The following is a 15,658-nucleotide window of genomic DNA, read 5'->3' on the forward strand; positions in this document are numbered from 1 at the left end:
TCTGGGCTCTAGGTGAGTCAGTGCTACCGGGGTGTCTTTCTTCTTAGTAATTTTAGTGGTCTGAGGAAATATAAGCAAGCATATAAATGTATAATACAGTATACAAATATGTGCACATATATGCATGCATATATACATGCGTACATACACATGTGCATATATAGATGTATATACACCTTCATATACATATAGGAGGAATTATGAATTCACACTGATACCTCCAATTCCAGTCCATCCACTCAGGGTTCATTCTTGTTTCCCCCCCAATCCATAATTGTATCTTCCTAATTTTTGGGTGAAAACTCGGACAATCAGCATGTTACTCATTTGCTCTGTCCTATAATAGACCTAAAATATTTCAGCATAGCTTTGCCCATACTGCTACAAAAAACAAGCCGACTAAAAAGGGCTCAGGATTTGTCTACAATTCTTCCTGACCTCCTCTCAGACCAAGACTGAGGGGCTACAGCTAGATAATATGTTCATAAGCACTTGGATTAGTCCTTTCTTTTCCCCCATTGGTATGGTTAAGGTATTCATTTGAGATAAAAATGGGTTGATTTTTTTCAATTTGTTTCAGTTGTAGGTCCTCCTTCTCATCTTTATTGATTTAAATTGATTTTATTTTTGAATATTAATATTAAAAAGTTTCCAAAGGTCAAAACTATGTTAAAAGTATGTGATAGAAGTGTCACCCCCTAATGGGAAGGGTTTAACAAAATTATATAGGGACTATCAGAGCATGTTTGTATAATGATGATAGTAACCTAGAAAAGTGGAAGAAATTAACGATGTAAAAAGCAGAGAGGAAGAGTTGCTACTTGAAGAGTTAAATGCCTTAAGGTGATTAGATATTGGTTTCAGAAAAAAAAATAATAGCTGTGCAGTCCTTATTATTTCCTTAGTACTTGTATAGGCATATTACATGGCTTATGTCATTTAAACCTCTCAGGAACTCTATGATGTAGTATTATCACTAACCTCATTTTAAAGATTAGGAAATTGGGAGCACAGATTGGTTAAATGACTTGCCCATGGTCGCTCAGCTAGTAGATGAATGACAGAGACATGATTCGAACCCAGAAAAACTACTTCTAGCTTCCCTGTGGTACCTTATCTTCCCTGTGGTAAATTCAGTGGAGGTGAGGGTATAACTTCGTGAAAGACAAATTCTCAGGTTACAGAAGGAGCAGCTTGTGACTGGGTTTAATTGTTACTTAGAACCGCTGTTTGATCCTGTCATATTGAACATTGTTCCTCAGATCCAATTTCTGTGATTTTCATGCGAAGATTGAGCAATAGCGTGAAGTCAGTGATGAGAAACCATTCGGCAATAACGACGTTCATCATACTGGGTTTGACAAATGACCCACAACTAGAGATGTTGGTTTTTATCTTTCTGTTTATCACATATACGTTAAGTGTAATTGGGAATCTGACCATAATTTCTCTCATTTTGGTGGATTCTAATTTAAAGAAAGCTATGTATTTTTTTCTTCAAAATTTCTCTTTCTTAGAAATCTCATTCACAACTGCCTGTGTCCCCACATACCTGTACATCATATCAAGCGGGGACAGAACCATCACCATCAAAGCCTGCTTCAGCCAAATATTTTTTGTTGTCCTCTTTGCAGCTACAGAATTTTTCCTCTTGGCTGTGATGTCCTATGACCGCTATGTGGCCATCTGCAAACCCCTGCATTACGTGACCATCATGAACAGCAGAGTCTGCAGGAATCTCATCCTCAGTTGTTGGGTATCAGGTCTATTGATTATCCTCCCGCCTCTTGGCCTGAGCCTCCATTTGGAATTCTGTGACTCAGTTATTGACCATTTTTTCTGTGATGCTTCTCCAATCCTGAAGAATTCATGTTCAGATACATGGTTTATAGAGCAGCTGGTTATAGTCTGTGCTGTGTTGACCTTTATATTGACCCTTGTGTGTGTAGTTCTGTCCTACATATATATCATTATGACAATTCTAAGATTACCCTCTGTCCAGCAAAGGAAAAAAGCCTTCTCCACCTGTTCTTCACAATTGATTGTGGTTTCCATCACGTATGGCAGCTGCATTTTCACGTATATCAAACCTTCAGCTAAGGATGAAGTGGCCATTAATAAGGCAGTTTTTCTTCTCACCTCATCTGTTGCCCCGTTGTTGAACCCCTTCATTTATACCCTGAGAAATAAACAAGTAAAGCGGTCTTTCCACGACACTCTCAAAAGATTTGTATTTCATTCAAAGAAACAGTAGAACAGTATACTGGGAACTCAAAATAAAAGATATGTCAGTGGAATATGGATGGAAATAGAAGCCATGAGAATGCTTTTGGTGAGCATTAAAGATAGTTGAGAAGAATGTCTAAGAAAGCACGTTGAAGGACCCAGCATTATGTAGATGGACATTCTCTACTCCCCTGAAATTGCTAACTCTTTATATGTCTTCCTAATTTGCAATCCAAGCAACTCTCGTTAGTCTTCTGCAATAGGAATTAGTCATTAGTCCTGCATGGGGAAACTATCCTGGACATGTCTCTCCTTTCCCCTTTTGCTGCACCATCTCTTTTGCAGAGTCTTCCCTTTTCAAGCAGCTAAGTACATTGATTTTCAGGAAATGTAAAGCTGCCTTCATCTTCAATTCAGCCACATCAATTCTGTCTTCACAATAAATATCACGAGAATTTGTACAAAATGAGATTCTAATATTCCTTGCCAATTCCTATCTGAATGTACTAAAATTATGATAAAAAATGACTGACAAAAATGCAGCAATACAAAGAGAAATCACAATATAGCCTTTAAAGATTATTGATAATCGATACATTTTTCTCCTCTGAATAATTGTCCTCATTTCAGACCATCTGCAGTTGACATTTGTGCACCTTTGTCACAAAGCCATCCAGCAATGGTCTGATAGTCAAAGTATTTGATGGACATTTTATATATCCAAGCGGTGGAACTTATACTGCTGAGTGTATTTTGTAAATCAACGTTTTAAGTATGTGCAATATTTCTACTGCTTGAATGAGTTGTTCCCAATAAGGAACTGCCACCATTAGGGGGTGGTATTGGGATGAGTGAACAATCTGGGAGCCTCACTAGGCTCCCCTGGCCCTGACATGTGGGTTAATGTAAATCAGTGAAGGATAGGAGGGGCAAAAGAAATCACTATACTGATTAAAGAGCTGGTAAAATCAGGAATGCTTCAGAAAATCATCCAAATAATTTTACAGACTGCCCTCCAATGAGGCCATTAGTCTTTTTTGTTTGTTTACATGTTTGGAGGGTGTTAATCTTTCATTTATTCAGTGTCATAAATAAAGTTCAGGTGTTTCCTTAGGTGTATGTAGCAGGAAATATTGTCTTCTATAAGAACTTTGGGCCAAAATAACATGTTATCTCCATCCCGTTTCATAAATTGGTTACATTCAAGCAAACAACTGCTTTAGAATACAAGTAGATAGGAATGAAATTTTGCATTTTGATTAAAATGTCTTATTTTTAAACAATTTTCTGAAACTTTAATATCAACATCTACCTTTTTCTGTAGAACTACAGTGCTTTGTAAATTCTTACCCATAGTTACCCGAATACATTACAGTAAAATTTAAGGTCTTGGTAAAATAGCAGACTGTTGTATGATTAATATTACAGGTGTTTTTGTCTATGTCTCCACCGTGTATTTTAGTTTAACCACTACTATCTAATTCACTCAATGACGTATCACATAATCATGATTTGTCCTTAAATTTAGCTTTTCTTTATTGGGAAACTTTTGATTACTGATTCAATATCCTTACTCATTATTGGTCTGTTCATATTTTCTATTTCTTCATGATTCAGTCTTGGTAGCTTGTATGTTTCTAAGAATTTATCCATTTCTTCTAGATTTTTCAATTTGTTGGTGTATAATTATTCCTAGTAGTCTCCTATGGTCCTTTGTATTTCTGTGGTGTCAGTTGTAGTGTCTTCTCTTTAATTTTTGATTTTTAAATTGGAGTTTTCTCTCTGTTTTCTTAGTCTAGCTAAAGGTTTGCCAATTCTGTTTATCTTTCCAAACGACCAGCTCTTAGTTTCATTGATCTTTTCTATTGTTTCGGGTCTCTATGTCATTGATTTATGTTGTGATATCTGGTATTCTCTCCTTCTGCTAGATTTGTGCTTAGTTTTTTTTTTTTTAATAATTCTTTCAAGTGTAAAATTATGTTATTTTTTGAGATTTTTCTTTTTTCTTAATATAGGCATTTATTGCTATAAACTTCCCTCTTAGAACTTCTTTTTGTGCATCCCATATTTTGGTATATTGTGTTTCCATTTTCGTTTTTTTGATATCCCTTTTAATGTCTTCTTTGACCCGTTGGTTGTTCAGGAGTTTGTTGTCTAATTTCCACATATTTGTGAATTTTCCAGTTTTCCTCCTGTTATTGATTTCCAGTTTCATGCATTTCTGGTCAGAAAAGATGCTTGGTATGATTTAACTCCTCTTAAATTTTCTAAGACTTGTTTTGTGACCTAACATATGATCTACCTTGTAGAATGCTCCATTTGTGCTTGAGAAAAATGTGTATTTTGCTGCTGTTGGATGGAATGTTCTGCATATGACTGTTAAGTCCATTTGGTCTCAAGCATAGTTCAAGTCCAGTGTTTTGTATTGGATTTTGTCTGCATCATCTATCCATTGTTAAAAGTGGGGTATTGAAGTCCACCACTATTATTGTATTGTTGTCTCTTTCTCCCTTCAAGTCTGTTAGTATTTGCTTAAGGTATTTAGGTGCTCCAATGTTGGGTGCATATATATTTACAATTGGTAAATTATAAATTGATAAATAGACCCCTCTGTCATTATATAATGACCTTCTTTGAATCTTGTTACAGTTTTTGGCTTAAAATTTACTTTGCCTCATGTAAGTGTAACTACTCCTGCTCTCTTTTGATTTCCATTTGCCTGGAATATCTTTTTCCATCCCTTTACTTTGAGTTTATATGTGTCTTTGCAGCTGACGTGAATCTCTTGTAGGCAGCATCTAGTTGGGTCTTATTTTTTAAATCCGTTCAGCCAATCTGTTCCTTTTGATTGGAGAATTTAATCTATTTAAATATAAATTAATTTTTTGATAGGTAAGGACTTACTAATGCCATCTGTTTTCTGGCTGTTTTAAAGTTTCTTTGTCCTTTTCTTCCTCTCTTTTTCTCTTCGTTTATGAATAGATGATTTTCTGTAGGAGTGTGCTTTGATTCTCTTTATCTTTTGTGTATCTTCTGTAGGTTTTTGCTTAGTGATTACCATGAGGCTTACATAAAACAGCTTATAGATATAACAGTCTATTAAGCTAATAACAACTTAACTTTAATTGCACAGAAAAACTATCCTTTTATTCCCCTCCACATTTTAAGTTTTTAATATTACAATTTATCTCTTTTTATATAGTGTCCATTGATAAATTATTGTAGCTATAGTTATTTTTAATACTTTTATCCATAAACCTATATACTAGTGTTAAGTGATTAGCATAACACAATATTACAGTATTAGAGCATTGTGAGTTTGACTATATACTTCAGAAGTATATAGAAATATGAAAACATATTTTCATTTGTTTTCCTGTTACTAATTAGCATCCTTTCATATCAGTTTGAAGAATTCCTTTTAGCATTGCTTGTGAGGCACGTCTAGTGGTTTCCCTCAGCTTTCTTTGTTTGGGAATGTTCTTATCTCTCCTTCATTTCTGAAGGATAACTTTGCTGGGTGAAATATTCGTGGTTGGCAGTTTTTTCTTCCAGCACTTTGAATATATCATCATACTCTTTCTTGGCCTGTAAGGTTTTTGCTGAGAGACCCACTGATAGCCTTATGGGATTTCTCTTGTTATGTGAGCGGTTTCTTTTTTTCTGTTGCTGCTTTTGAAATTCTCCCTTTGTCTTTGATTTTAGACACATTTGTTATAACACGTTTTGGAGAATGTTTTGGGTTGAAATTAGGAAGGGACCTATGAGCGTCATAAACATGGATGTCCAGATCTCTCCCCAGTTTCGGGAAGTTCTCAGTCATTATTTCTTTGAATAAGCTTTCTACTTTTTTGTCTTTCTGCATCTTTCTCTTCTGAGACTCTAATAATGTGCGATTGTTTCTCTAATGGTAGCCCATAGTTTACATAGGTTTTCTTCACTCTTTTTCATCCTTTTCTCTTCTCCTCCAGAAAATTTAAAATTATCTGACCTCTACTTGCAGATTCTTTGTTCTGTTTTATCCAGTCTGCTGTTGATGCTCACTATTGCCTTTTTAATTTTATTCATTGTATTCTTAAGCTCTAGAATTTCTGTTTGGTTCTTTTTTATGATTTCTAGCTCTGTGTTAAACTTCTCATTTTGTTCATGTATTGTTTTTCTGATTTTGTCGAATTGTCTTTTTGTGATTTCTTATAGCTCACTGAGATTCCTTAAAACAACTATTTTAAACTCTTTTTGGGCAAATTGGAGATCTCCATTTCTTTGGGGTTATTACTGGAAGATGATTGTGTTCCTTCGTTGGTGTCATGACTCCTTGATTTTTCATGTTCCTTGAAGTCCTCCATTGGTGTCTTCACATTTGAGGAAGCAGTCACCTCCAGTCTTTACGACTTTCTTCAGGAGAGAAATACATTCCTTTTGTCCTGTTAAGGATTCTGAGGCTCTGTCAGAACTTTTTTTATCTATATGCCTGCTCCATGCTTTTGTTCCCTCTTGTGGGGGAATTTTTAAGACTGTATTCCTTCTCTGGATCCTGCAAAGCCAGGCTGGGAGCTGACAGCTTCTGTTGTTTGCTTTCCCTAGGGCAGTGCTGAATGTTCAATATTGTGTGCTTCCTTCCAGGTCCATAGAGTCAGGCCAGCTTTCTGCACATGCTTACCAGCTATCTGCAAAGGCTCTCTCTCACGACTGTCAGGGGAATGCACAGGGAGCCAGGCAAAGGGTGGGAGGCTGTGTGATTGAGACTTGCAGAACATTGGGAGGGCCCATGTATTAGTTAGGAGGATCTGCAGGTGAGTCCTCCAAGCAGTTAGTAGGATCCATGTCCCTTTGATATGTTTTGTTCCAAGCCCTGGCTGCCATTCTTCCAGCTGCTTACTGCCCCCGAGTCACGCAGTTTGCCACTCAGTATTCTGGATGGAGCAATAAAGAAATGTGCCTCTTTGGGAGTTCCCAGACAGCTGAGAAGCTAGGTGCTCACTCACACTCTCACTTTCCCCCCTTGTGAGAAATCACAGGCATAAAATGTCTCTCTTGGCACTGAGCTGTGCCACCTTGGCAGAGGGATGATGTGGAGAAAGTAAAACTGTTCCTCTTACTCTCAAGTGTTCAATCTCAGTTTTTTTGTTTTACTCCAATGGTCTGGAATTTCCCCAGTGGACACTCAGACTTCCACAAAGGCACTCTCGTCCATGTGTGATTGTCAAAACTGTTGTTCTTTGAGGGGAAGAGGGTAGAAAACCTATGCTGGCATGTTTATGATGTCACTCATTCCTCATTTTCAACCTTTTAATATCCTATTGCTTTATGTGTGTCTCTTATATACAACACATTGCTGCATTTATTTATTTTTGTTTTTAATCCAATTTGAGGATCATTTTCCTTTTTTATTATGAGATTTATTGATATATTCTTTTTATTTATTTATTTATTTTTATATATTCTTTGTTTTTTTTTGGAGAGGAATAGTCACCCTGAGCTAACATCTATTGCCAATTTTCTTCTTTTTGCTGAGGAAGATTGGCCCTGGGCTAATATCTGTGCCCATATTCCTCTTCTTTATGTGTGGGATGCCTGCCACAGCATGGCTTAATAAGTGGTGGATAGGTCTGCATCAAGGATCTGAACCTGCACACCCCGGGCCGCCAAAGTAGAGCACGTGAACTCAATCACTATGCTACTGGGCTGGCCCCAATATATTCTTTTTATAATTACTATTACAGTAGGATGGATTTCTGCCAGCTTATTCTATATATTTCATTTATTCTATTTGTTATCATTCTTTTATCCCTTCCTATCTTTCGTTGGATGGATTCTTTTTATTTTGTTGATTTGAAAGTTATAAATTCTATTTTATTTTCAGGATGGATACCTTAACTTAAGATTCATCCTTGCTCACTTTCATCTACTGATTTCTTAAACTTATATGTTTCTGTTTCTTTCTTGGATCACAACAAATATATTACCTTTTTTGTATGTTACTTTGGTCTTTCTTTACAACCCCACTATGTACGTGTTTTCTAGAATTTTAGTTCTGGTGATGGATATAGAATTTCTTTCTGTCATTTTTCTTTGAGTCTTACTTTTTTTTGTATGTACCATATATATAACATATATATGATTTTATATATATGGTTATGTACTTTTTTTATTGATGTCATAATAGTTTATAACATTGTGAGACTCCAGTTGTACATTATTATTTGTCAGTCGCTGTATAAATGCGCCCCTTCACCCCTTGTGCCCATCCCCCAACTCCCTTCGCCCTGGTAACCACCCAACTGTTCTCTCTGTCCACGTGTTAGTTTATATTCCACATATGAGAGAGGTCATACAGTGTTTGTCTTCCTCTGTCTGGCTTATTTCACTTAACATAATACCCTCCAGGTCCGTCCATGTTGTTGCAAATGGGACGATTTTGTCTTTTTTATGGCTCAGTAGTATTCCATTGTATATATATACCACATCTTCTTTATCCAATCATTTGTTGATGGACACTTGGGTTGCTTCCATGTCTTGGCTATAGTGAATAATGCTGCAATGAACATAGGGGTGCTAATTCAGCTTGGTGGCTCTCTATGATGGTTTTCTCTTTATTTATCATTTGTGTCTTTGTCGCACCAGCTGTTGTGCTTGGTGGGTGGAAGCTCCCCTCTGGGACTGAGCCAGCCACTCCCTGGGACTGGGTGGCATTGTGGTTTTGCCCACCAGATGAGAGAGTGATCACACGGAGGCTCAGGGCTACTGCCGCCCATTCTCACAGTCCTGCTGAGACATGCTTCCCACCCTTGGGGCCGCAGCAGTACTATGGGTGTTCACGGAAGCTGGGAGCTTGTTCGCCTGTGCGGCAGCTCAGCCGCCCTCTGCTCCTAGGTAGCACCGGCCTTTGTTCTTGGTGGGAGGGGCTCCCCCACTGGGCCCAAGCCTGTGCTGCTCTCTGTGGGCTGCATGGCCCTGAGGGCTCTCCCGCTAGGTGGGGAAGTGATCACACTGGGGGCTCAGGGCTGCCGTCACCTGTTTCCACAGTCACACTGAGGTACACCCCCACCCTCGGGGCCACAGGGGTGCTATGATTGCTCTAGCCAGGAAAGTAGTCACACACGTGCGCTGGACTGCCTGGGGTCCAGAGGATGCTGACCTATCTCCACCACCTCCTGGGAGGGGTAGTCCATTCGCCTTCAGATATACAGCTGCTTGGGTCTCTCAGGCATCCTGGTGTGCTGTGTGGGCGTCCTCCGCTGATCGATGAATGTCCTTTTAGTTGTAGTTCGAAGGGGGAGAGACACAGAAAACAGCTCGCTCCACCATGTTGCTGACATCACTGGTCGAGTCTTACTTTTCAAAAAGATATAAACATACTTTATATGATTAATATGTTATATTATCATTTTTATGTTTCATATTATTTGCATCATTTTTCTGAGTTTATTTATCCTCTTCTTTGAGTACTTCTTTCTTTTCTTTTTATTCTTTTTGGTGAGGAAGATTGTCCCTGAGCTAACATATGTGCTAATCTTTCCTCTATTTTGTATGTGGAATGCCGCTACAGCATGGCTTAATGAGCGGTGTGTAAGGTTCATGCCCAGGATCTGAACCCGCTAACCCTGGGCAGCTGGAGCGGAGCACACAAACTTAATCACTACACCACTGGGCCAGCCCGTGAGTATTTCTTTTATTTTTTATTTTTTTAAATTTTGATTTGTGAGGTTTTTTTTGTAAGGAAGATCAACCCTGAGCTAACATCCATGCCAATCCTCCTCTTTTTGCTGAGGAAGACTGGCCCTGGGCTAACATCTGTCCCTATCTTCCTCCACTTTATATGGGACACTGCCACAGCATGGCCTGACAAGCAGTGTGTTGGTGTGCGCCCGGGATCCAAACCTGGGCCACCAGCAGCGGAGCGTGTGCACTTAACTGCTATGCCATGGGGCTGGCCCCCATGAATATTTCTTTTAAAAGTGTTTTTTTAAAAAATTTGTTCTTTGTATTGCCAGCCTCTTGAGGTGTTCTTTTATTTTACCATCACATTTGAATGTCTTATTTTTTATGGTATCTATTTTCCTTATATATCCCATCTCAGCATACTCAGAGATATCCATCTTTCTCTGTTAAAGACACTAGGTTATTATTTCCTTCTTTTCTCTTCCCTCTTCTCTTCACTTGTAACTCTTATTATCGAGGTTAAATTTGGCATCTACTCCTGTATCTTGGTGCCTACTTAGCTATCTACCTACTTCTATAATCTAATCTCTTTATTGTTTTCTGTTGTTTTTTGGGAGAGTTTATCAGATCTCTAATCTCAGAGAGTTTATCACTATTTTTGTTTTGGTTCTATGTCTCCTGGTATTAGCCTCATCTGTTTTATTCTTTATTTCATTTATTATGTTTTTCAGCAGTATTTTTTTTTACCTTGTTATTTTTATGATGTTTTGTGCTTTTTATCAGTGTCTTTCTGAAGAAATTATACTTATTTTAAATTCTTGATGTTTCTGTTCCAACAATTCCTCTTTGCATCATATGTTGTCTGGTGTGTAATCTTGCGCCCGCTGCTGCCACAGTGGATATATTCCTCGAATGGGTGATTTTTATTTTGACTTATGAACTCGTGACCTCTGTATAGCTTTGGCTATACTGTCTAGTGATGTGTATTGGCAGAAGCTTAAGCCCTGGTTTGTGATGCTCTGCATGAATTTTAAAAAATGATGAAGATGATCTGCAGGCCAGAGAGCCCAGGTCATTATAGAAATGTTCTTATCTTACATGGTTTCTTGAAAAATTCTCTTGTTTTCTTTTGAATTTTATTTTAAACTCTTTGCAAAAAGCACCACTGGGAGAAGACTACATGTTTAGATTTGTAATCCGTAAGTCCACAACCTCGGGGGTTTAGGGAGAGAGGAGAGAGGAATGAATGCTGAAGAGTGACAGATCAGCCCTCAGTTGTTGCATTATCTCCTTACTCTATCACTGCACTGATGTTATCCTGAGAATGTTAGGCAGGTAAAGCTGGTTATTTTTATTCTTGTCTGCAGTGGTGACAGGTTGGATAAAACCCACCAACTTATACATTTAGACACTTGAACATTCCAAGAGCTCAGCTGCAGAATCAGCAATCTCATTCCTTTGCTTATGTATGACTTGAAGTGTGTTCCTAGTATGTATTAACATAAAGCCAGCTTAGATGAACAGTTCCAGAAGAGCTTGACTTGTCTTGTTTTTGGACAAGCTCATTTAGAAGCTGATACATTCCTTCCCAAAGTAATTTCTAAATGCTTGTATTATGAAGGCTGGGTCAAGACTTTGCTAGTGTTCTTGAACTTTGATTTACACCAAGTACTCTTCTTCTTGATCTCAACATACTCAGAGACATCCAGGACACATGGAGTTGATGGTAGCCCAGTCCTCACAATCTGCTGCCTTGTGTTATGATTGGCTTTATCTGAAGCCTGGGTAAGACCTTCACAGATCTGGCTATCCAAGGATGTAACTGGACATAAGAGGAATGGAAATAAGCAGTTCTTGCTGCAAAGGGATTTGAAGTAGGATAGCTAACATCTTTACAGTCCCAATTATATCAGAACAGTCAATTGTATCTAGACTGAACCAGTTAAGCCCCAGTTTCTTGAAAAAAGATATTGTCTACCATTATCATACAGTTATAATGGGTATCATTTACTAAACACTTAATAAGTGATGGCTTTTTAAATGTTTTGCACCTATTATCTCATTTAATGCTCAAAACTATCCTATAAGACAGACACGATTGTTATCCAAATTTTAGAGTTGAGAAAAGTAAGCCTTAGAGAGGTCAGTAACTATTCCAAGGAGACCCTGGTAGAAGGTTGAGAATCTGGGATGTGAACTCAAGACAATATTTTTAACCACTGTATGGCATTGTCTTCCACTTCACCATAGGTTTTGGTAGAAATGTAGATTTGGGGGAACTTAATGATTCAGATGTGGCTGTTTAAGAACATTTCTCTACCAATTAATAAGTAGCTCAATGAATTTGGAGTAAATTGAAAGTCATCACTAATCTCTAGGTTAGCTTTTAAAGAAAACCAGATACTCAAAATAGCAATGGCTTTACATAAAAGGCCTTTTATTAAAAATGTTATACACTCTTCAATATTTTCTGAGGTTCTGGAAATTTTCGCTCATGATCAATCCAATACATGTTCGTTAAATGCCTAAGAAGCATCATTCCACTCAATGTTATTACCGCATAGAGAGCATGTGAATACACCAGATGATGTTCCACTTGTACCCCAAACAGTAAACACCATTCTACAATGCATTAGGATATAACTAAACTATGAGCAAGTACTCAGATTTCCAAAATGTCCTTAGTTCAATGACGTCGAGGCCTTCCCACCACCTATTCAAATTCCAGTTTTTGTTACCCTGAATCCATGTGTGGAGTTCTTTGTAGGGTAGTCTATTCCCAGTTGATTGCTAAGTCATAATTTGGAACATTCTAGATATAAAACTGTATTGATAGTTTATATCTGTTTTCACTTTGTGAAACAGGCGTCCATGGTTTATGTTAAAAATAAAAGCAAAAATTTTGAAGAAAGTTCAAAGAATGGAGCCATATCACAGAATTTGCCCTTTCTAATATCTAATAAAATTAAACAAAAAGATGAAAATAAAACCACAATAGAAAAAAAGTCACCAGAAATTACCAGAGAGAGAGGGGGAGATCTCAGCCATTAGCTTAAAAAGATGTCAGCTATGAAAAGCAACAGTAGATCCTGTCTAGAAGGAGGGAGAGGTTTCCAACCCTGCCTGTAGAAACCTCTTCTAATATAACTTCCCGAAAATGGATATGTACGTTGACAAAATATTGAGAGTTTTTACCTCAATTGGAGAAAAGTGGAGCAAATGTATATCTTTTTAAAAATTGTTCCTTTATGGAAGGATGAAAGTTGTAACAGCTAAAGTTGAAAGATAAATGAAAAAGGGAAGGAGAATCAAAATTATTGACACTTGGAGAGAAGCATAGTCTCCAGGATCCATGATAAAGAACAATGCCAATGCTAGAGTTCCTTCAAAACAATGATAATAATATCACTTCCTTTCTTAAAACTTCTCTTGACTCACCAATGTCCAAATAATTCCCTAGTTTGTCATTGAACACTTTCACGATCTGGTCTCTCTTTGTCACTCTAAATTCTTAACTTCCTACTCTCCTAAATAAGCAGTATGTTTTGCCTCTCAAATTTCAAGTCATTTCCAGAAAACAGTTAATTCTTTCCAATTTTTCTTTCTATAGATTCTCGTTCATCCTTCTCTAATAACACTTACCATGTTATTTTATTTTATGTAAACTTATTACATAAATTTACAGTTTATACACCTTTCTATCACACTAGACTGTAGATTCCTTGAAATTAACATATATTTCTTATGCCTTTCATATTTTTATCCCCAAGGGCCAGTTCAGCACTTGAAATATAGTACACTTAATACATATTTGTTAAGTGAAATATATTTTCACTGAAACGTATTCTGTTTTTTAAATCTTCACTATCTTTTTGATGGTGTCTTTGAATGCTCGCTTCACTTGCTGATTTCTTAGAGTGTAAATGAAGGGGTTTAACAAGGGAGTAACTGAAGTAATGAGCACAGCTATTCCTTTGTTAAAAGCACCTTCCTCTTTTGCAGAAGGATTAATGTACATAAACATGCAGCTGCCATAAGAGAGGGAGATGACAATCATGTGGGAGGAACAAGTGGAAAAAGCCTTTGTCCTTTGCTGGGCAGAAGGGATGCTCAGAATGGTCCTGATAATATATGTATAAGAAAGTGTCACCAGCACCAGAGTAACCACCAGAGTCACAGCCGCCACGAAGGTGACCACCAGTTCCAAGAGGCTTGTGTCTGAGCAGGCAAGCTCCAGGAGTGGCCCATAGTCACAGAAATAGTGATTCAGCACATTGGACGCACAGAAATCCACCTGGCTCATCAGGATGAATGGGGGAAAGATGGCTAGGACTCCCCCCAGCCAGGAGCAGAACACGAGTTGTAGGCAGACTCTGCTGCTCATGATGGTCAGGTAATGCAGGGGTTTGCAGATGGCCACATAGCGGTCGTAGGACACAGAAGCCAGGAGGTAAAACTCTGCTGCCCCGAGGAGTATAGCAAAAAAATACTGGGTCAGGCATCCGGCAAAGCTGATGACCTTATTTCCTGTTATCATGCTGGTCAGAAATCTGGGAATAAAAATGGATGTGAAGGAAATTTCTAAGAAGGAGAAATTCCGGAGGAAGAAGTACATGGGGGTCTGGAGGTGGGGGTCTACTAGAGTGAGTATGATGATGGTCAGATTTCCTAGGACACTTAGCATGTAGGTGAGGAACAGAAAGATGAACATCACAACCTGGACTTCAGGTTGGTTTGTGAGGCCCAAAAGAATGAACTCAGTAAATGTGGTCCTGTTTTTCATTGTTGACCTTTAGTAGATCTAAAGGGAAAAGGTGAGAATGAAGAAAACCAAAGTTTCTCAGGGTGGGAGAGATAAAGCTGATTGTAATCAACAGCATCAGGGTCATACATCACTCTCCATCCAGTTGGCCCAAACCAGTGTCTCACTGGACTGGACTTGGTTTCATGGAAGCCCCATATCTTCTATGTAAGTGACCTTATTCTTAAAGTCTTTGTAATTCCTCAAGTTGATCTATTCCTGGACACTTAAAAGAATCTATTACAGAATAATTCCTCAAATGTTTTTGAAAAGAATACATTTTTGAACCTATCCTTTCCTCCCAAAATGTTTATGAAATCTCCATCTTTAATCCCTTTCCTCTGATTCTCTTAATGTCTTCTACTTCTGTGCTCTTGGTAGAAATATCTCTAGTTGATTCTGTTTTCTATACTTTCCTTTCCCTTCCTCGGGCTTTTTTCTTTCTCTGTGCTTTTTTCTCCTCCCTGTACTATTTGATGCTTCTCTGGGTATCTGCCAAAGGTCCTCAATATCTCCATTACTGTCCCAATCTCTAACTTCCCGTTTTCAGAAACCAATGGGAATTTCCCCACACAGGTAATGCTGATGATCTTGAGGCATAATTGATTTTTTTCTTTTATTTTTTTTATTGATGTTTTAATAGTTTATAACATTGTGAAATTTTGGGTTGTACATTTTTGTTTGACCATCACCATATATATGTCTCCCTTCACCCCTTGTGCCCACCCCTCAACCACACTGCCCCTGGTAACCACAATACAGTTTTCTCTGTCCATGTGTTGGTTTATATTCCACATATGAGTCAGATCATACAGTGTTTGTCTTTATCTTTCTGGCTTATTTCACTTAACATAATACCCTCCAGGCCCATCCATGTTGTTGCAAATGGGACGATGTTGTCTTTTTTATGGCTGAGTAGTATTCCATTGTATATATTTATACCACTTCTTCTTGATCCAATCGTCAGTT

The 15,658-nt window shown here is 37.9% G+C and overlaps 2 protein-coding genes across 2 annotated transcripts; one reads left to right on the forward strand and one right to left on the reverse strand.

Moving 5' to 3' along the window:
- The first annotated feature begins 1,282 nt into the window (after positions 1 to 1,282).
- On the forward strand, positions 1,283 to 2,254 carry LOC131416513 (olfactory receptor 6C2-like). The gene has a single exon (XM_058559194.1). The coding sequence runs from the start codon at positions 1,283 to 1,285 to the stop codon at positions 2,252 to 2,254; it is 972 nt and encodes a 323-aa protein (XP_058415177.1).
- Positions 2,255 to 13,741: 11,487 nt separating this feature from the next.
- LOC131415636 (olfactory receptor 6C4-like) lies at positions 13,742 to 14,671 on the reverse strand. Its single transcript, XM_058557463.1, has one exon. It carries the CDS (start codon positions 14,669 to 14,671, stop codon positions 13,742 to 13,744), a length of 930 nt encoding a protein of 309 aa, XP_058413446.1.
- Positions 14,672 to 15,658: the final 987 nt, after the last annotated feature.

This window comes from Diceros bicornis, chromosome 17, assembly GCF_020826845.1.
Source record: "Diceros bicornis minor isolate mBicDic1 chromosome 17, mDicBic1.mat.cur, whole genome shotgun sequence".
Classification (NCBI taxonomy): domain Eukaryota; kingdom Metazoa; phylum Chordata; class Mammalia; order Perissodactyla; family Rhinocerotidae; genus Diceros; species Diceros bicornis.

Excerpts from the sequence above, each read along its gene's own strand:
- LOC131416513 (XM_058559194.1), top strand. The coding sequence starts at position 1,283 with ATGCGAAGATTGAGCAATAGCGTGAAGTCAGTGATGAGAAACCATTCG.
- LOC131415636 (XM_058557463.1), bottom strand. The coding sequence starts at position 14,671 with ATGAAAAACAGGACCACATTTACTGAGTTCATTCTTTTGGGCCTCACA.